The sequence below is a fragment of the Miniopterus natalensis genome, chromosome 1 (assembly GCF_054644295.1).
Source record: "Miniopterus natalensis isolate mMinNat1 chromosome 1, mMinNat1.hap1, whole genome shotgun sequence".
NCBI lineage: Eukaryota > Metazoa > Chordata > Mammalia > Chiroptera > Miniopteridae > Miniopterus > Miniopterus natalensis.
The window spans coordinates 27,772,013-27,792,801 of record NC_142081.1 but is presented as its reverse complement, the minus strand read 5'-3'; the positions used below and the strand labels follow the sequence as shown (position 1 = coordinate 27,792,801).

The 20,789-nt window shown below is 55.0% G+C and overlaps 1 protein-coding gene across 1 annotated transcript in view; it reads right to left on the bottom strand.

Annotated features, from left to right (window-relative positions):
• Nucleotides 1-350: 350 nt before the first annotated feature.
• The window catches only part of SPTB (spectrin beta, erythrocytic), a 56,831-nt gene continuing 36,392 nt past the window's right edge, over nt 351-20,789 (bottom strand). Inside the window, exons 23-35 of the mRNA XM_016223891.2 lie at nt 20,527-20,657; nt 19,360-19,564; nt 18,721-19,095; nt 17,027-17,271; nt 15,568-15,706; nt 15,056-15,140; nt 14,061-14,257; nt 13,710-13,759; nt 13,123-13,201; nt 3,301-3,563; nt 984-1,157; nt 693-735; nt 351-518 (exon numbers count right to left, since the gene is read on the bottom strand). Coding sequence (XP_016079377.2) covers nt 351-518; nt 693-735; nt 984-1,157; nt 3,301-3,563; nt 13,123-13,201; nt 13,710-13,759; nt 14,061-14,257; nt 15,056-15,140; nt 15,568-15,706; nt 17,027-17,271; nt 18,721-19,095; nt 19,360-19,564; nt 20,527-20,657 — 2,154 coding nt within the window. The remainder of the gene's footprint in view (nt 519-692; nt 736-983; nt 1,158-3,300; nt 3,564-13,122; nt 13,202-13,709; nt 13,760-14,060; nt 14,258-15,055; nt 15,141-15,567; nt 15,707-17,026; nt 17,272-18,720; nt 19,096-19,359; nt 19,565-20,526; nt 20,658-20,789) is intronic.

Genomic DNA, 20,789 nt, shown 5'->3' with positions numbered 1-20,789 from the left:
TGGGGTGGGGAGGAGGGTGTGCGCCTGGGAAAACCGTGTCCTGCCCCCAGGCCCGGAGGCCCAGCGGAGCCGGGAGCCTCTGTCCCTGGAGCTGCTCTGCAGATGGTGGGGGAGCAGGCATCGGGCCGGGTGGGCGAAGGCAGCTATTGCAGTGCAGCGTGGGCCCTGGAGCCTCGCCCGGCGACTCGGAGCAGGCAGGCAGTGGGCAGCGGGCAGCCGGGCGGGAGGAGGGCTGTGGCCAAGGTCGTGGCCAAGGTCAAGGCCGAGGGCGCCCCTGCCTGTCCTGGGCAGTCGAGGGAGGCACTGCGGCACCTGCAGGCCGGGCCCCACCTGTGGGGCGCAGCAAGAGGCTACTTCTTTTTGGGGAAGAAGCTGAATCTCTTTTCCTTGTCTTTCTTGCCGAGGCTGGCGTCAGGGCCGGTGATGGAGGGCAAGGGCAGGCTCTGGGCCTTGATGCGGATACTCTGGGACTCGTTGATGGCGGTGCTCACGCCCTGCAGCCAGGACAGCATCTCCTCCTGCAGAGCGGGAGGGTCAGGGCCTCACACCTCCCCAGTGGCCTGACACAAAGGATGGACGGGGGGGGTCCTAGGACTGCCCCTTCTGAGGTAGCCTTGAGGTCAAGTGGCTGGAGCCTTCTCCACGTGCCCCTTTGTTAGCCCGGGGTCTGGGCCAGGCTGCCCTGCACTTACCTCATCCTTGCCATGGAAGAGCCACTCGCTGCCATTGCTCAGCCTAGGAGGACAAAGGGTTTCCTGTCCTGGGGCCATGTCCAGAGCCCCTGCCTGGGCAGAGGGCTGGTTCTGATCCCACAGCCCCTCTCAGGCACTTAGCACCTGAGAGAGGTAAGAATCTGGGCCATTAGCCTATTTGATTTGAAAAATCCCTGAGGGGGCAACTCAAGCATGGAGCTGGTCCCATGTCCAGCCACCGATGCCAAAGCCAACCACCAGGGGAGGGGCAGTGGCTGGGAGGGGCCTCACCTCAGTTTGAAGACGTGCTTCTTCTTCTTATAGTTGGCAGCAATCTCACAGATGGCATGTCTCAGGGCCAGGGGCTCCTCCCCGTGGTAGGGCACCCCCAGGGCCAGGTTCTTGGCATCCTTGTAGAAGGTCAGCTGGCTATTCCTGAGCACACAGTATAGGTTGTTCCAGGACCTGCAATGATGCAGACAGGCAGGTCACCCCCAGTCCCGACACAGGGCCTCCAGGCGCACTTCCTAGAGCTGTACCTGTTTATTGCAACATTTTTGCCCTGATAAATAATAATACATTTTACTGTGAAAAAATTGGAAATATGTCATCTTTGTGTAATTTTATTATCAAAAGTTAGCTACTGTTAACATTTCATGTATTTCTTTCTGGTCTTTTTTTTCTATTCACATATTCACTTTTTTTCTACTCATGTACTGGGGTGGACAAAAGGTTTACTTAAGTTGTATGTGAAACAGAGTTTATTCTTGTATTATTAATTTTATTATTTGCATTACAACTGTAAACCTACTTTTGCCCACCCCTGTATATAGCTAAAACTGGATTATACTATATATCCAGTTTTATGACCTGCATTATATATTTCCTCTTATCCTCAAATATTTCTTGAAAGTAATTTTGAATAGCTATATGCTATCCCATCATATGTACACATAACCCCTTTATTGTTGGACCACGTGATATTGGAAATTTCAACAGTATGATTTAAATAACCATGTGATAAACATTCTTGTGCATAAATCTTTACCTATAATCTGATCTTACTTTGAGAAATGTTTCTAGAGTGGAACTGAGACTTAAGACCAACAGTGTAAACTTTTCAAAGCACATCCATGAATATTTGGTTCTCACTACAGAAAGATGAGGCGAATAGAGCAGGGGTTTGTTTTGGTCGTTGCTGTTATTTTTTGTTATATTGATATATGCCCAGTATACTGTACTCGTACTTTTAAAAGAAATGTATTTGTGCAAATCAAGGTTCATCTCAACTGATATTCTTGGTGACAACAACAAGAAGCTTATAAGCTACTGTGTGGACTAACTGGAGCTCCTCCACTGACAAATGGGAAACATGTTGCATTTTCACGGAAATGTTCTCTGAGAAACCTTAAGCTTTTCTTCCTTTCCCCCACCCCTTCCCCCTCGCCCTTCTCACTCTCCCTTTGGAGGGCAGGAAGGTGGAAAACTAGTAGGGCACATAGGGAGGAAGGGCTGGAAGGTCAGAGAGAGCAAGCTTGACCTGTACAAGGCCGACTGCAGAGCCATTTGACAAAGCTCAGCTTTCTGACACCCAGCTTGGGGATCTTTCCTTTAGCCCTCACCAGCTTCTTCCAGATATAGACCAAGTAAGGCAGCTGCTAAAGAGCTGGGTCTTGGAGTAAAATCCTGCCTTGAACAAGTGGCTTAACCTCTCTGAGACTCTGTTTCCCCATCTGGAAAATGGAAATCTCAATATCACAGGGTGGTTAGGAAGATGTTATCAGTCCTACCATAATGCCTGGCACATAGTAGATGCTCAATAAATGCTAGTTTCCTCTTTCCTGGTAGACTCTCCACAGAAGCAGTATACCTCTTCAGGGCAGTGGGGCCCCCAAATTTATTTTTTGAATTTGCATTAGCTTTGCATTGTCCTGGTGACCCCCAGGAAAGGCTCTATATGCTGCCAGCTGGTCCTGGGGATATGGCTGGCTTCAACCTCGATGTTCCCCTGTTTCCCTGGGACACTGGATAGATCAAACCCAAGGACATGACTGCCTTCGGGTCAGGAAAGGACACAGCCTTTGAATGAATTCCTCAAGGTCATGGAGTCACTGTGTGATAGTACTGGGAGGGACCTCCAGAACGCATCTATGCCAACCTACTTCTCCTCTCCTATATGATAGCTGGGGAAACTGAAGCCCAGATTGGCAAAAAGTGGGACTTGGTCAAGGATATGTTATTAGTGCCAAGATTGACATACCCAGCCCTGAAGTAAGAATAACAAGTGTTCTCTAAGTTCCTACTCGGCACCAGGCATGGTCTCTGTACCAAAGGGGCATGTTATCATTGTTTTACAAATGGGGAAACTAGCTTAGGCTGAGTAACTTGTACAAGATCACAGGATTTGAACTTGGGATGAGAACTGATGCTAGGATTCCCCCGTCATGCCAAGTAGCCTCTGGGCTGTCAGAGGGGTGCCCAGGAGCTCCCGAGACCAGGGGTAAAGGGCCCCCTCTCCCCCAGCACATACCTAAGTTGCCGAGGCTCTGTTGGTGAAGTCCCTGGGAGCCACCCCCCCTCCCACCAGCAGCCTCTTCCCCACACACACCTGTTGGAGGCCTTCTTGTTGGGCCCCTCCAGGTCGTGCTTGCGGCCCAGGTAGCCCTCCATCTGCACGCTGTGCCCGTGGTCCTGCTGGGCCGGCAGCGTTGTAGGCTCGTCACCCTCGCTCAGAGGTGTGTCCAGGACCTTAAAGAGAGGCTCTGTGGCGGGCCTCTCATCCCCACCGGGTTTTTCCTCAAGCCCTTCCTCGTGCAGCCCTGGTGGGGGTGGCGGCTGCAGGTCCTGGGGCCATTGTCTCTCTTCTTCCCTCTGCTCGGGCACATGAGAGGGAGCACACCTCGCTGGGGTTCTGCCCCAGGGATGGCTGCTCAGCAGAGCTGGGAAGCCAGCAGGCCCCCACCTGGGCCTGGTTCCTTTCTGCCATGCACCTCCTGGCCCACCCTGGCTCTCCCTCCACCTGCTGTGGGTACCCAGCTGGCCTGCTTCCCTAGACTCCGCCCACGTCTCTGGCTCCATTCCCACACCCAATCTGACACCAACAGAAGGTTCTTAGAGTGAGCTGAAGGGGCCTGAATGATGACCTCATCCAGGGGGTTCCAACACTGCTGGCAAAGCCCCAGCTCACTGCCCGGCTCCAGGCCCCTACCCTGCTCCAGTCACATGCTCTAACTCCAACTGAGTTCTATCCAGGCTCTGGCAAGATCTATGAAGAAAGGGCTGCTATGAAGACAGATTTGAAAAACACTTGTATCAGATGTTGGATGGGAACTCTTCTGTTACCTTCCACTTGTACCTAAATCCTAAAAGGCCACCCAAGCCCTGAGTCTCCCCCACTCCCTTAAAAAGGGAGAACCCAGACCAACCGGTCCTGCTTCTGTCATTGGACAGGGGTTTCTCGGAGGAGGGCAGTGGTTCCCAAGCCTGGCTGCCTGTTAGACTCACCTTGGGAACTTTCAGAAAATGGGCCCAGACCCTGCCCACAAGATGCTGCGTTATCTGGCCTGGAGTGGGGGTCAGCACATCGGTTCCTTCAGGCGTTCTAATGTGCAGCAGGGGTTGACCATTGCCTGTAAGGAGTCCCTGCCCTCGGGAAGGGCTGTGGCTTCACCTCCCTGCACCTCTCTGTGGAGGGCGGGGTGCTCCCAGCAGCAGCCTGAGCTGAGTGAAGGGCCTCCAGTGGAGCCACGTGTCATACGTCAGGTGCCCATGAGAAGGGGAAGTAGACCTCCTGTTCCCTTGCTGATCTGCCCTTGTGCCTGCTGCTGCAGAAGAAAGGGGGCAGGACAGAGGGGGCAGTAGGGTGCAGCCAGCCTCCCACTGCCAGGTGGGGCCAGAATGGCTGGGCTCCTGTGTGCCAAATGAGCACTGAGGAAGACAGCCTAGCTTAAGACCATCTGGCCAGGGCCCTGCCAAAGGCCTGACTGCTGGAGACCTTACAGTGCCAGGTCGCATGGGCCTTGAGGGCCCCAAAGCAGGCCTTGTCTGAACACCTGAAGGGCCATGGGCATCGACAGCCCAGGAGAACCAGAGCACCCCAGGCAGTAATGAGAGTCTGCCCCTTTTTCTATTCCCTACTCCAACCACTGAAGATGGACAGAGGCCCAGGAGAGCGTTGGGGAGGGGCCAGGAAACAGCAGAGCCCGTGCTCCCCACTGTGGGTCCTACAGACATGGGTCAAACCTGAAATAGATGGAGGATGCGGCACCACGTTGGACATGGGGTTGAAGCTCTAAATGGAAACAGACTAGGTAGACTTACAGTGACCAAGGCCTGCCTTAGATGGCACTAAGGAATGGGAAGGGAGGCCCAATGACGATGTTTGAAGGCAGTGCTTGGAAAAAAGGAAAAGCTAGTCATGTCTGTATTCCATAAAGTTAGGGCTATTCAATAAACAGTTATAAGTTGGTGTTCCAGTAAGATCTTATTTAAAGAAAGGATACTATGACTGGAAAAGATTGAAAACCACTACCCTAGTCTAATACCTAGAAAACCTTTGCTCAGAGAGGTTAAGTGACTTATCCAAGATCACACAGCTTATAGGCATTAGAGGCAATTAAGAACATGCACTCCAGAATCGGACAGACCTGAGTTTTTATCACATCTATAGGTCTCTCAGCCTTTCCTGCCTTAGAAAACCCCTCGAGGGCTGTGGCCGGGCCACACTCATATTTATACATCTTACATTATTTGTATTTTCAAGAGCACAATGAGCCAGCATTGGCCACGAGGCTCTGGAGGGCCCGAAGCCCTGCCCAGATCGTCCTCTAGCAGGAAGGAAAGGCAGGAGTAGCAGGAATAGGGCTGGGAGCCCGGATGTGGGGTCCTGTGTACCCAGTCAGGCCAACCTTCTGAACTGGGTATAAGACTTGGAGACGGGGGCTAGTATTGCAGAGTGAAGCCCCCCTTTACCCCTTCTCTCTCCATCTGGCTGCGCTGTTCCTCATGGTGATGGGCCGGAGCCCTCCCCGCGCCTGCCCTGGGTCTCAGGGGAGATGGCTGGCAGATGAGGGGAGGGAAGCCCAGCAACCTCTCACGGCCACGTTTGCCCCTCTCACCCAGCCTCTGCCCTCCTGGGACTGGTCTTACTAGAGGCTTGTGGGTCCACATTTTCTTCCTAGACTTTCCCTTCCATTCGCCTTCCTTGGGAACCGTCCTCTGAAAATAAAGATGAATTTTTCCAGGACTGCTTCCCAACTTAACCTCACCTTTGTTTTTCTTCTTCCTAATGGGTGCCTGGCCCACATCCCCTGGCAGGACATTCAGAGGCCATGGCCAGTGTGATCAAAAGTTAAAGGGCTGGGTCATGGGTTGGCTTCAGGAAATGGGGCGTTTCTAGTGTTTACAAAGATTTACAAGGGCTCTTGACTGTGCATCTGGAGACTATTCAAAATGCACTCTGTCTTCTCTATCCTGAAGGCCAAGGCCTGAGAAGGAAGAGAGGTTTGGTGGCGGCTGCCCCCTCCTAGGCCCAGGGCTGACAGGGCTTCTCTTCCTCCTGGGCTGGTGGAGGGGACACCGATGAGAAAGATGGTGGCGTGGTTTGGGTAGAGGGGCCCTCCTGTCCCAGGTTCCAGGGGTGAATATGCTTTGTGCTATAAGAGGGAGCTGGGAAAGCGAGGGAGGAGGTGACAGTTCTACGGCTCCTGGAACCATGCCATGGAGATTCTTGCCTTGCCCAACAGGCAGAGGGGTCTGTGGACAGCAGAGCACCAAAGGGGGTGCTGGCTGAGGACCAGGGGCCCAGAGCTGGCTGCTCATGTGACTGTAGAGACAGGCAGGTTCTGCCAAAAGGCCCTGGATAGGGGAGATGGTTTGATTCCCTTCTCTCCTCCATTCTATAAGGCAGAAGTCCTGCTGCTCAGGCCTCGGGCCACTGGGAGGGCGCCCAGATCAGACCTACACTGTTAAGGGGTACCCAGCCCAGAGACATCACCCAGAGGAGCTGGAGGGGGGGGTGTGGGGGAAGGGCCAGCTGCTTGGAGATTCTGGGGGTCAGGCTGGGGTGGTCGGTGAGTCTTAGACCATAAGTGGGAGTGACCTCATGAGGGAGAGTGGCCAGGGTCAGGGGCTGGAATAAGGGGAGGTGCTGCCTGCAGCATGGAGCCAGGTTCTCTGGGGACTGGTGGGCAGGGGTCGGGGAAGACATCTGAGAGGCAGGCGTGTGCACTGGCTGCTGGGGTCATGATGTCAGGGAGGGCAGGGGACAGATGGCATTGGCTGCTGGTTGGGGGACATCAGAGGATAAAAGGGCACAGACAGGGGAGCCTTTTACAGGACAGTAGTCAAACAAGGAGAGGCCCCAGCTCCTCATGGGTGGTGGTGGTGGGGAATGGCTACCTCAGAATCTCGTAAGCTTGACTTTTCAGGGTCCTGCCTTGCTAGGAAGCTGGTTTGAGTTGGGGTGCAGGAAGAAGGTTGAGGGTCTCCTCTACAAAGGAGGTGCAAGAAAGGGAGGGGAAATGGGACAGGATGGGTACATTTCTTCTTTGGACTAAAGGAGTTGAAGGTGTACTTCCAGGCTCAGCCAGCAGGGCACAGCACACAGACAACTAACTAGCTCTCTAGCTCCCAGGAGAAAAATAACCTGGTTTGTGAACACAGGATATTTGGAGGTTCTAAAAGATGCTCAGTGAACCCAGATACACTAACAAGCAAAGGAACACAAGTGAGGAGGCTTACCTCTAAAGGAGATGCTGATAAGCGAGAACCAGGGCATAAGGTGCACCCCGGAGAGAAGATTCGACCTTAGCCGCGCGATGGTCTTGCCTATGTCCCAGCAAGGACTGGGCCCAGGGTGCGTGTGCAGCGGGTCTCAAGGGAAGGGTACTCCAGGAAGGCTCTGGAGGGCTTGGGCAATGGATGTCAGAATTCATATGGAGGGTGTTTCTTTTAAGAGATTAAAGTCTGCAGTGAGGGATGGAGGGGAATAAAATGAAGGGAAGCAAGGCTTAACTAATCACCTACTAGATGCCGGATATTCTACCTCCATTCTCTCTTCCAGCCCTCACCCCCTCTCCGCAAGGCAGGTATCATCACTGCCCCGGCTTTACAGAAGAGGGAAACGGGTTGCGAAGAATGAGGAACTTGTCACAGTCACACATAGTGAGTGGGAGGCTGAGGGTGCAGATCTGCCTGGTCTCAGACTCTCTGCTCTTCCTACCGAATCCTGCTGCAAGGCGAGGGGTGGAACTACTGCCGTAGAGGAAAGTACCTGTCTGACGGGGTTCACAGTCTAAATGAGACGAGCTTCGTTTATGTAAGACACGTAGCTGGGCAGCTGAGGCTGAGGGATCATGTCAGAGCCACGCTGGAAGGGGCCAGAAGAGGGGCTTGGAGCCAGACAAGACCTGTTGCGGGTGCCTTAGGCATCCAAACAGCACTGGGGAACTGTGGGTGGGGGGAGCCGGCCACTTTTACAGCTGAGAGGTTTACCCTCCCCCAGCACCTGACATCGGGGCTCTCCTCTGGGTGAGGGGCTGCTGGCAGACAGGCCAGGAAGGCTGTTCAGAAGACAGTTATTCGCAAGAAAAGACAGAGGTTTGTTGAGTTGAGAGCAGCCAAAGAGAGGAAGAGAGAGCAACTTAGGGGGAGCAGAGATAAATGTCTAAAGAGAAAGAAGTTCTTGCTGAACAGGGGAAAGAGTGCATGAGGAGCTAAGGCTGGACCATGTGGGGTCCCCCAGCTGGTGGTGGGGGTGGTGAGGGGCTCTCATGAAAAGTGGGGTGGGGGCAGCAGAGTGGATCAACACTGTGCTCCAGGGGCCAGCTGTCTGAGATGACAACTGGGAGCCAGGGAAGACAACAGGAGGAACGCAGAGCAGAAGGCCACCAGCTAAAGTGAAGGGAATGGAGAAGGGAGTGGGCAGGGTCCCCTCGGACAGGGAGCGGAGGCCTGGTCCATCGGCGGCCTCTGGGCGAGAGAACGAGGCTTCCTCGGGAGCTGTCTTCATCATTCCCACCCCTGGTGTGGGCTCTTCAGGCCCTGACCTGAAGGAGCAGGGGTCTTGCTGGATCAGCATTAAAAAGACTAAAGAGAGTTAGATGAATCCCCCATCCAGATCCACCACCCATCTATCGAGTGGGCAGCTTCAAACCCCATTTCTGAGATTCCTCCAGTGCTGACTGAGGCCTCCCTGAGCCCATCAGTAACTGAGATGCTCTGAAACACAGCTTGGAAAACGAACTCAGGAGGGGCCTTTGGAGCAGTGAGGCCAGGAAGATCATGTCTGACCATAGCACAAAGAGCTGGGCACACCCAGCAGTGAAGAGATGCCCAAAAAGAGCCTGGAGCAAGTTTCTCCGGGGAGCCTAGAGTCCCGGGGCTCCGGGCCAGACTGCAGGCAGACACACCCCTGCCACGCTGACTCAGGCATCCTGGGCAGACAAGGACACGCCCAAGTTTAGGGGAAAACTGAAGTTTCTTTTCAGGCCGGCTCTGCTCATTATGAGCAAACACAAGATTTGCATTCACTGCAAAATGCCTGAAGCAGCAGCTCAGTTTGGCCTCACAGAGGGAGGCAGAAGGGATGGGGTAGCTTGCTCAGGCAAGAAACACAGCTGCTGCCTCCACGCCCACACCCTCCCATCCAAGGACGTCAGCGCCCCGGCTCTGGCTGCTGCTGAAGGCTCCAGGCTGCGTGCTGGGGGTGGGCCAGTTGCACAGGTTGCCAAGGGGGTGAGAGCAGCCGGAGCCAGCCGGGCACTGGCTGAAAGGTGTCCTGTCTCAGAGTGTGGGAAGGGCCGCAATTCAGTGCCTGTTCAGCCCCAGGGGCACCGTCCCTTACATTCTCCAGTGCTGGTTACTCTTCTGAAGCCACAGCGACCTGGAAGACTACGGAAGGGAGAGGCAAAGGACCTAGAAGTCTCGACTCCCCATGTTCTCTCAGGAAGCCAGCTGCAGGTAGCCTCGGAAGGCTGCGCGGAGAGAGTGCTGTGAGTGCTTGGGTAAGAGGGTTTTCAGTGACAACCTGCTGATGGGGCCTGAGAATGCATGGCACCCAGGCAGTCGCTTTCCTGAGGGGCCTGGCCCCCTTGAGTCCTCCTGAACCACAGACTGGATCTGTCCAGGCTTGAGGTAGATGCCCGGGGCATGTCTGCCCCAAAACATGAACCCTGAGGATAGACTGTTTCTTGTCACAGCCCCTAGGAGCGCTGATCCCTTTCGGAGATGTGACTCGTCATCACAGCAGCCCCGCTGGAGGGTTCCCAGAGCAGAAACAAGCCCAGAGCACAGAAGATATCCCAGGGCAGTTGGACGGGGGCCCTAAAGCCTGGAGTGACTCCCATACTCTGCAATGCCACTTCTGCTCTGTGAAACCAACCGTAACATCTCAACATTAGTATCTCACTACAAATGTCACTGAGGTTCCAGAGCCTGGAAGATGAGGACCTGAGCAGGACCCCACCACCCCATCCCAGAGCCACACGCAGGATGAAAGGGAAACACATAAGGCAGAGGGTGTTGGGGTAAGGGTGCCCCAGGCACAGAGGAAGGGAAATGGCTCAGCCTACTGCTAGGGCCCCCTCCAGGCTGCCATTAGAGCACTGACCTTGTCAGGAACCGAGGTCCAACCCTGCCTCTCTTCCCTAAACAGGGACAAAGGGAACCCTCCCATCCCTTTGCCACCTCCTTCCCACCTCCAGCCTCACACCCACTGGCACCTGACAAGCATGAACCAGGTTCCCCAGAGCTTCGGAGGAGACAAGAGGAAAGTGGGGAAAACCACTGTCCCTGCCCCTCCCTTCATTCAGGCACACTGATGATATTCAGAAATGTTCTGGACTTCCTATAAACCTGCAGAGGGCTTTACAGGGGTGAGGAGGCCCAGGAAAATTAGGTGGCTTGTCTAAAACCATGCAGGAAGATTCCTGAAGAACTTAGCCTAGAACCCAATGTCCTGATCTCCACTCCAGGAGTTTGGCCTGTTGTAATACCTTGCTGCTTCTGCTGGGCCTCGCACACACTTACCTGTATGAACAAATTGGTTTTTACCAGAATATGCTCTAATGTGAAGAGGTAAGAGGTGAGGGAGGTGATGCATTCCACTATGATGCGTTTGAAGAAAATAGTGATGCAGGGAATGGCACTCCAGGCCCTGCATGTAGACACGTGTGTGGTGCACACACTGGGGAGGGGAGGACTGGGGTGGGACCTGCAGGGTGGCCACCTGTGGTGTGCAGCCGCTGAGACAAGGGTTCAGGTGTCTGGTCCACTCCTGTCCGTTCCCCCAAGCAGGAAGCTGGCATGCACCAGTGATGGGGTTCACATAAAGCAACACCGCGCAGGTCTATTCTATAGGGCACCGACACCAGACCACACACAAAGGACAGCAGCCAGCCACCGAACCCAGGCCCACCGAGAGAAGGCTCAGCAGACAGCCGGCCCTTCCTGGGAGAGGCCTGAGGTTTCTGCAAAGGTTTCCCAGCCTGTGTGAGACCTACTGGCTTTTCTTCTCATATTAAAGACCAATTGGGTGTTACACTCTCCCTCAGAGCTTCGTGGATCCTCATGAAAACTCAATGCAGGGCTGAGACAGGAGAAGCAGCAGGAAATGTTTCCATGAGGCCTCGGGCTTGGTGCTCATTGATTCTCCAGCTGGTTTCTTCCTGATACCGGGCACAGGCCAGTTTTCCCAGCTGGAGTGGCTGGCTCTCTGAGAGAGTCTCAAACATGGGCTCACTCCCCACTTCCAGAGAGAGACTCAGGTCCAAGCAGGTTTTATTCCCCCCAAACCAATTGACATTCCGATGTTGGATGGAGGTGGTTCTGATAACACATGTAATTACATTTGCAGACGTACACGATACAAACAATGGATGGAGTCATTCAGGTGGTCACAAAGGAGCCCGCAGACCCGGGACACCACTGCACACAGACACACAGGGATGCACAGCCGAAGCGCAGGTGATGCAGGAGGCAGGGACAGCCCCAGCCCCAGTGTCCACAGTCTGTGCTAGCCCCCAGAGTTCACTCTCCTTCCAGTGGGGGCTGTCACTGGGAGAAAGGGGCTGGGATGAAGTCCACCAGGGACCCCCACAGGCGATGATGGGAGCTTCAGAGGGAACTTCTGGGAGAAACCCTGCAGCGGGAGCCCAGGAGTGCCCTCTGCTGGACACAAAGGGCTGGTGTAGCCCAGAAAGGGAGGCCTCTGGCCAGGCTGGAGGTGGCAGAGGGAGCCGAGTGTGAGAGTGTGAGAATGTGAATGTGAATGTGAGTGTGAGTGTGAGTGTGTGTGTGTGTGTGTGTGTGTGTGTGTGTGTGTGTGTATCTCACAGAAGTGTGGGCAGGGCTAAAGTCTGGACTTGACAGGGATTCTGCACAGGAAATATTATATGTGCATTTTTTTCCTAGGGTGGTTGGTGTACCAGAAATTTCCACCTAGAACACCAATTGCCCTAAACCTCCCAAGGTTCAGGCAAGCACACCTGGGCACCTGTAGAGGTGGGGTACATGCAGTGGTGAAGCCATGCGAGGCACATGCGGAATGTTTGCTTTCTTCTCAGTCAGCCACTCCCCCATGGCACTTCCCCCGAACCTGGGCTACAGCCTCCCAGGCCTCCTGCACAGACCTCCTGGGTCCTTTTAGCTAAGGGACCTCTTCCAGGCAAGGTCCTGAAGCCATATGTCCAGGTGACTGGCAGCTGGTGTGTCTTAGTCCCCTCCTATTCTTCCCCTCAGCCCCTTTTCCACAAGCTGAGGGACTGCCCTGTGATCCAGAATCCCTGGGGCTCTTGCCATGCCTGCAGGGCTCCTTCAAGTCTGTCCTTGCCCCAGAACCAGCTCCATATCCAAACTCACTGACCAACATGCCTCAGGCAAGGAAGGTGCAACAGTGGAGGGGGCTCTGCCTAGGAGGGAGGAATCTGGGAGAGGGTGGGCATTCTGAAATGCCTGTGGCTGTGGCAGGCACAACTGGGCAGTCAATTTGTGAGAGTGTGTGTGTGTGTGTGTGTGTGTGTGTGTGAGTGTGTAGGGAATGTTGTGTTAAGGATGGAATGAGAGGGAAAATGGGGAAAAGGACAGTGTATAAAAATGAATCATCCCTGTATAAACTGTTTCCCCTGATGTAGGTGATGATGTATTTATACAAGAAAATTTATTAGACTAGATAAAACCAAACTAATAGAGTCATGTCAGTGGGCTAGCATGTCAGTTTCTTCTGGATTGAGGGGAGGAGGGGAGTCAGTCTAGAAATTAAGAAAACCTAAATGAAAAATGCAGACTGATCTGAAGGAGGAGTCTGGGGGGCGGGGAGGGCGTGTTCCTGTCCTCAATTTCTGCCCTGGCTCCCTGGCCGAGCCTAGTAGGGATGGGCGGGTTCTGGCAGCAACGATTCCCAGGAACTAGACAAGTGGGACAGGAAACTGACCGGGGACGTTCTCTCGGTGGCTGCTCGATGGGGAGCTCTGGGACCCTCCCCTGCTGTCTCTCCTTCCTCCTCTTGAGGCCTATGAAGACACAACCCCTCTTTAGAAACAAGCGCCACTCTGCCTGAGCTTACCAGGGCCTACCCAAGGCCTGGCTCTCCCACCCTCCTTCAGGGAGCTCATGCCAAGTACCTCCCCATGCAGGCCTCCCGGCAGCCCGGCAGGTGCTTAGCAAGGAGCTGTTTAATCCGCCTTAACTTTCTGGTTAAGGCAGCTTCTCCGGGAATGGATACTCTGGGGCACATTTTCAGGTGGCTCCCAGAGCCGAGGAGGTGATTCTGCAGTAGCCCCTGTCCTCTCCCCAGTTCTGCCTGCAGCAGGTCTTCAGGCCACCCATGATTTGGAGTTACCAAAAACTCCTCTCTGCCTGCAAGCCCCCGACACTCCAGATTTCTCTAACTAGTGGCCCAGGTGTGAGAGGTCGTAGGTACAATGGTCGGGGCTGTTTCTGATTAAGAATCCCTCCTTCCTCCTTCCCCTCAGCAGAGTGGTCCAGCAAAGCCTATGGCCTAGCCCTTCTCATACTTACCCAGTCTCCTCCACGGGTGGCTCTGGGATCTGGCGTTCTTTTAGCTCAAGCTGGGAGAGGAAAAGGCCAAGGGGGTCAGAATAGCCAAGCAGGGAAGACGACTCTCAGATACCTTTCTCTAAAGGGGCTCCCTGTACCCAACACATCTGGTATATGTTCCTTTTGCAATTATTCCCTTTTGTCTTTGGGTTCAAAAGTCAGTATTTCCTACCACTCCTACTTCCTTCCCACTCTCCCGCCTTGCTGAGCCTTTTACACTGTTCATGGGTGTCTAATATAATAACTGGCTAAGAGTTCCTGCCTTGAGATACCCTCAAGGCGTGGCTGCCCGCCACCCCACCTCCCGCTCACCGTGGTGGGCTTCTCCAGGGCTGCAAAGCGATCTGCCCAGCTGGCTGTGGATTTCTCAAATGCCTCATGCCTTTTGATGAGCTTCTCCACACTATCCACCGTGTGTCCAAAGTCCCGGCTGGCCAGGTAGGGCTCCTGGGCAATCAGCCACGCTTCGGCCACGGAAGCATCCCGAGAGAACTGGCACACTTCCAGCACTGCCAAGAGAATAAGACAGGCCCACCCACAAGGCCCATGGGGCTGTCAGCACCCAGTGGCCTGCTCCTGCGGGACCTTGGGGGCCACTCAGCAGCCTGTTGCAGTCAGGCAGGAGGCTTGCACATGTGTCCCTGTTACTGTGCAGACACCCTACTCCGTGATGACCTTCTGCCCGAGACCACTGCTTCCCCGCACTTGACCCCTGCCCTCATCTCCACTGACAGTGATATTTTAAAAATCCATCAGTTAGAACAAACTCCATTTTGCAAACAAGATGTAGTTTAGACATCTTCCTTTGAGGATCTGTCTTCTGCCCTGAACACCCCCTCTTTCCAGCCCTCGGCTGTCTCACAAAATCATGCATCAGTAGCCACGGGACCAGTCCAGGTCTCTTGGCTTGTGGTGCCTGCCTGGGTGGTGGGATTTCTCCACCTCTCCTAGCCTCCAGCTGCACAGGACAGGGTTCCTTCTGTGCCTGACACACCTCAGACCAAACATCTGGGATGCAGTAGAGCCTTACCCCAGCTCCTCCCAGGCCACATTCTACAGGGATTCCAGCCTGGCATGAGGTGGGGGACCGGGGCAGAGGACTGCAGAGATTGAGGCACTGGCTGGCTGGTTCCAGCAATGCAGGTCCTCTGAGGGGATCCCTGAGGCCCTTGGCAATGGAGCTTTGATGATGAGTGTGCTGTGGGACTGTTCTCTTAGCACTGGTGACATCACCCCTTCCTGCCCCCCCCCCAGCAGGGGCCTGGTCCCTGCCCCTCCAGGTTCCCTGGCACTCAGATTGCACTCACACATGCTGAGCCGCTCCCATCGGGCCTCCCACTTTTCATTCATCTCCTTCCTCCTGGACATCACCTGCTGCAGTTTCTCCCTGATCTGTGGGGAGAGAGAACAGCTCAGGCTTCAGTACCCCTGCTCCCTGTGTGAGGAGGTGCACAGAGAAATCCTGCAAAGAATGCTGGGCTTGGTCACACAGGCCTGGCTTCAAGGCTTGGCCCTGCCACTTGCCAGCTATGCAGCCTTGGACAAGTTACTTACCCTTTCTGAGGCACCTCACCTAGGAAGTGGGTATTGCCGACTGCAAAGCGTGTGCACATGTGGGCTTTAGGTGGGCTATTAGCCTGCTCTCTTTACAAAGCAGCCAGCCCTTTGAATGGGTTTGGTGGGGCTCCCATCACCGATGCTCCACCGGGGAAAGAAAGATGCGTCTCCTGGGAAAAACCCTCCCAGGAAGCTGTCTGGTCCTGCGAGAGTGGGGCCAAGGACAGGAAGAAGGCTGTTTCTGTCCCACTGTCCCTCTCACCTCCTCAGAGGCCTGGTGCTGTCGCTGCAGCAGGGACTCGCCAAGCTCCAGGCAGGCATTGAAGTTCTTGCTCCGGGTTTCGATCTCCGCCCTGATTCCCTGGTGGTACTTCATGAGCAGTTCCACTGAGGAGACATCCCTGGGGTGGGGGGCAGGGGCAGGAGGACAGGGGTGGGGCAGAGAGTTTGGTAAAGAAGGAAATGCTGGTAACTAACCAGCCTGATGCCAAGTCCTGCTCAGAGGGGCCGCCCTCCACCTGCTGGGGTCTGAGCTGACCCCCTTCTCTGCCAGCCTGGCCCCAGCAGGAACTCTGAGGCCCTGGTGTCTTCCACTGGTCAGTGGCCAGGGCATGGGCAGGGGTGCAGGGGCCCCAGAAGAAGCCTGGGAATGTTATTTGGCAATAAGAAGGAATGAGGTACTAAGACACGCTACAATATGAAGGAATCTTGAAAAGAGTGTGCTGCTCAGCCAGTGTGGCTCAGTGGTTGAGCACTGACCCATGAACCAGGAGGTCACGGTTCGATTCCCACTCAGAGCACATGCCCGGGTTATGGGCTCGATCCCCATTGGGGGGCGGTGGTGCAGGAGGCAGCCAATCGATGACTCTCATCATTGATGTTTCTATCTCTCTCTCCCTCTTCCTTCCTCTCTCTGGGAAAAAAAAAAAGTTTTAAAAAATAAAAGGGTGCGCTACCTGAAAGAAGCCAGTCAAGAAAGACCATATATTATATCATTCTATTCATGTAAAAAGTCTAGAGAGACAGAAAACAGATGACTGGTTGCCAGAGGCTGGGGAGTGGGGCAAATGAGGAGTGATGACTACTAAGGGGCACAGGGTTTCTTTTTGAGGTTATGAAAAGCTTCTAATCTTATATTGTGATGGTAGTATAACTGTGAATATACGAAAAACCACTGGATGATGTACTTTAAATGTTGAATTGCATGGTATGTGAGTTGTATCTCAATAAAAATGTTAAACATAAGAGCTTGACCATCAGGACAAACACCAGAGGGGCAGAGGGACAGACCTGGGCCAGAAATAACTGCTGACGTGACACAGTGCACAGAGAGCCTGCTCCCTGCTGACACTCTCGCTGCCCCATGCCTGCCCCCACCTCCCACGAGCAACGAGCTCCTTCCTGGGTTTTAGGGGAATGGGCCCCATATCCCAGCATGGGGGAGTAATAGTGAACCACGCATTTTTCCCTGCTGTCGCTGTAGAAGCTCACTAAGAGATGTCTTTCTCGCTACACTCGGGATTCCCTTTCCTCGGAATGGCTGGCCCTCCCAGCAGAAGCCGAGCCACTCAGAATCTGCCTGGACAGAGCCCTCAGGGTGCCCTCGGGACTCCTGGGCACCCTGTGTCCCTCCAGGGAGGAGCCTCCGTGCAGCTCCCGGGCTGCCAGCCTCTGGGACAATGAGGCCAAGGAGTGGGGCTGCCTTGAGGACACCCCCTCACCTGGGCCTCTCCTGGGTCTCAATCTGCCGGATGATGCTCTCCATCCAGGAGAGGAGGTCACGGGCCATGCTGAAGAAGCGGAATTTGTCCGCCGTGTCCACCAGCTGGGTGCGGCGCCCGGCACAGGCATCCAGCAGCGCCTGCCACGCTGCGGACACCTCCCGCTCCTTGTCCTGGATAGCGTCTGCCTTTTCCCCAGCGTACGCCCTCTGCAGGCTGGTGGCCACGTCCTGGAACTGCTGTACCTGTGACCGGCAAAGCGGGACATTGTTCCCCAGAAAGGTGAATCTTGGGCCCAGGAAGGGGAGGGCACCTGCCTCGCCCTGGCCTCCCTCCCCAGGGCAGCGCTGGAAGGCAGCACCCACTGGGTGCAGGGCAAGGCTCTTACTTTGGCACCTCTGCTGATCCAAGGCAGCCCCCGACCCCCTGGGGCTTTGGTCCCCATCAAAGGGGAGTGAAAAGAGTCTATGCCCTTTGATCTCCTCAGAGGTATGATAATATGGGTAATGATGTACCAGGAGCTGTTCTAAACACTTTAATGTGTTACTCCCTTCATTTTTACAACCACCCCATGAAAGAGGTACTATTGTCATCCCTGCTTTGGAGATGAGGCAACTGAGGCTCAGGGGTGCTAAGGGATGGGCCTGAGGTGACTCACACCAGTAGGGTGGGACAGCTGGGGTTGGAGGTGAGCTTCCAAGTCCCTGTTCACAACCACTCTGCATGCTGCCTCTCCCAGGAGGGGGCTGCACCAGACCCCTGCGTGAGGCAGCCCCAGGGCAATGAAGCCTCATTCCTAAGAAGTCAGTGGGACTGTCCCTGCCTCAGGGCTCTGGCGCCTCCAAGGCAAGGGGCTGGCTCCAGGCCCCACCTCCAGCTGGAGAACTAATGCCTAGGATGCCCCCATTCTGGGTGAACCAGGCGCCCTAACCCATCGGGTCTGTGCAGGACTGCACAACAGCCCATCTCTCCTGCTCCACGGGAAGCCCAGCAAGTCCCCGGCAGCAGGGGCCCCTTGCCCCCACCCTTTCTATCACACTGAATTCTGTAGAGCCCTATAGATCTGTGGAGGTGCCTCAGGAGGCACCCCAAGGATGGGAGGAGGAGGAATAGGCAGATTTGGGGGCTTCTCCAGCTCCCATGTGGAAAGACCAAACAGCCCCGTGGCTGAGGGCAGAGTACAGCCAGACGGCCAGGGTCTGCATCCTGGCTCCACTGCTGACCTGCGTGTTCCCAGCGCTGTACTTACCCTCGCTAAGCCTGGTTTCCTCATCTGTGAAATGCAGATAGTACAGTACCATCCTCAGATGGTGGCTCTGGGATTCAGTGAATACACGTATAACATAGCACGGAACCTGGTGCTAGAAGTGTTATAATGTGCTTGCTAATAATACTGTAACACTTTGCACAACCAGAAATTCTATTTTTAAGGTATTTCATGCCTTGGGTTTTTGTAAAGATTCAGTTTGAAGAACTAGAAGATGAAGAACGTCCGAAAGCCACTGCTCCCTGCCTTCCTGCCCTGAGCCTTTCTCAGGAGGCGAAATCTCCTGGTACTTGTTCTAGAGGTTTCCCCTGTAGAAGCCAGGAGAGGACCTGATACCCTAGGCCCCCAGGAAACTGGTCATGGGGGAGACGTGGGAGGCAGGTCCCTGGAGCCCGTGTAGGGGTGGACGGTAAGGGACAGGAGGCACCTGCACGCCCAGGAGGTGGAGCTCCCGCTCGAAGGCCGTGTGCACCCGGTGGAAGGACTCCGCGGTGCTGGCGTCCAGCCCCACATCCTCGGGCAGCTCACGGTGCTTCTCGTCGATGAGGCCCAGGATCTCGGTGCCCGTGTAGAAGTAGCGGTGCAGGTCGTAGGAGGCGGCCAGCAGCTGCATGTGGGTGTCAATGAGCTCCAGCAGGTCCGCCCACATCTCGTTCAGCCCGTCCTTCCACTCGGCGATGGTGGCTGCCTCTCCGTGGCCTGCGTCGATGAGCCGCTCGATGATGGTATTCACGTTGTCCACCCGCTCCTGTCCGATGGCCCCAGTCTCCCTGGCAAAGTCCCGGAACTTGTCCCGGAGCAGCTGGACAAGGGTAGAGAGAAATGTGGTTATCAGGGCTCAGGGGCTGGTGGTGTCCTCACACTGGCTGCAGACTTTCCCAGGTGGCAACCACAACCACCTGGAGCCGAGCTCTCACACCTCCCCAGGGCTTCCAGAGTGCCCACCGCACGTTGGGCATGCATCTCTGTGCAGCACTTTGCAACAGGCAGGTGTGTGCGTATGTGTCTGGAACGAGGGCTCCTGCAGTAGAGGAAGACAAAGAAAGCGGCCGCTGTGGGTACTCACAGTCACGTGGTCGAAGTCTTGCCCCATTTCTGGGGACGAGACCACCAGCTCCTTTTCTGCAATCCACTGCTCCAGGTCATCGGCCTCCCTCTTCAGCTGGAACAGGTGGTACATGTTCTCCAGCTTCCGCTTGCGTTCCTCTGCCATGTCCTTCAGCCCTGCATACTGCTTGTCCACTTGCCCCTGAAGTCTGATGATCTGTTCCCTGGAATTCAAAACAAGAAAGTGCTCAGAGATGGCGATAGAAAACCCAGCGAAGCCAGTCAGGGGAGCCGTGCGACTCCTCCCAGCCCTGTGACAGGGACAGGTGGGGAAACACAGCTTAGGAGAAATGGCAGCGACTTCTCCTGGGGGAGACCTGGGGAGAGAAGGAACCATCCCTAGACCATGATGCTTCAGGAGATGACAGAAATGTGTCCTCCTTGGAGGTGGATGATTTCTGCCACTGCCCTGTGCACTGGAAAGCCCAGAGAGACAAGTACAGAAGGGAACATCCCCATCATTCTTCCATGGAGGCTGATGGGCAGGCTGTCCGACAGGGGGCTCAGTAGCAGCATCCCCGCTTAGCTCTTCAGAGAAGGACATGCAGTACCAGGGGCTCCATCCTTGGGGGTCCTTGGGAGATGCTGGGGTGGCTGCTGAGGACCCATAGCTGTGGATGCCCTAGAGGCAGATGAGGAGAGGGACATACTGGGGGTAGCCTGAGGTGTGTGGCCCAGTGGGCTCCCATTTATGCAGAGCCCACACAACTGAAGAGCTGAAATGGGTATAGGTTTTCTACCTTCACCCCTCTATGATAATTTTGCTGAGAGACTGTGAGATCCTGAAGTACCTTCAGGACCATAAAAAGAAAAGCAACGTTAATCTTCAGCATCTCTTGGCATAGTCTAACGCTTCAAAAGACTGGAGCTCTCAGTTCACCCAGAGGGTAGTTTTGCTTTTTGATCTTTTTTGCAAACCAGACCTCAGTCAGCCCTGTTTGAAGTTACACAAAACTGAGGCATGAAATGGAATTGGGCCAATGGGCCATCCAGAAAGCAGTTTTCTCAAACTCTATTTTTCAGGAAAACTGTTCCCGTTTTCCCACTTGGACCTGAAGGGATCTGGTTGGTGGGCCCCTGGCCTGATGCCCACGACCTGGCCTGATGCCCCAGCTGGTGCACGTACCCCTCGGGGTGGCCTGCAGAGAGCAGGCCCTGGGCCCGGCCGGCCAGCTGCTTGATGTTCCGCCCGTACTCCTCCACCGCACGCTGCTGCCGCAGATGCCGCTTCAGCATCACGATGGCACCCTCTTCGTCCTAAGAGGCAGGGGACCCTCAGCATGAGCTCGGTGAGCTGGCCTGGTCCAGGGTACAGCCCAGCTCCGCAGGTGCCCGAGATCGGGGAGAGCCAGGCTCAAGGGACACCCACAGGGAATGGTGCCATCCTTT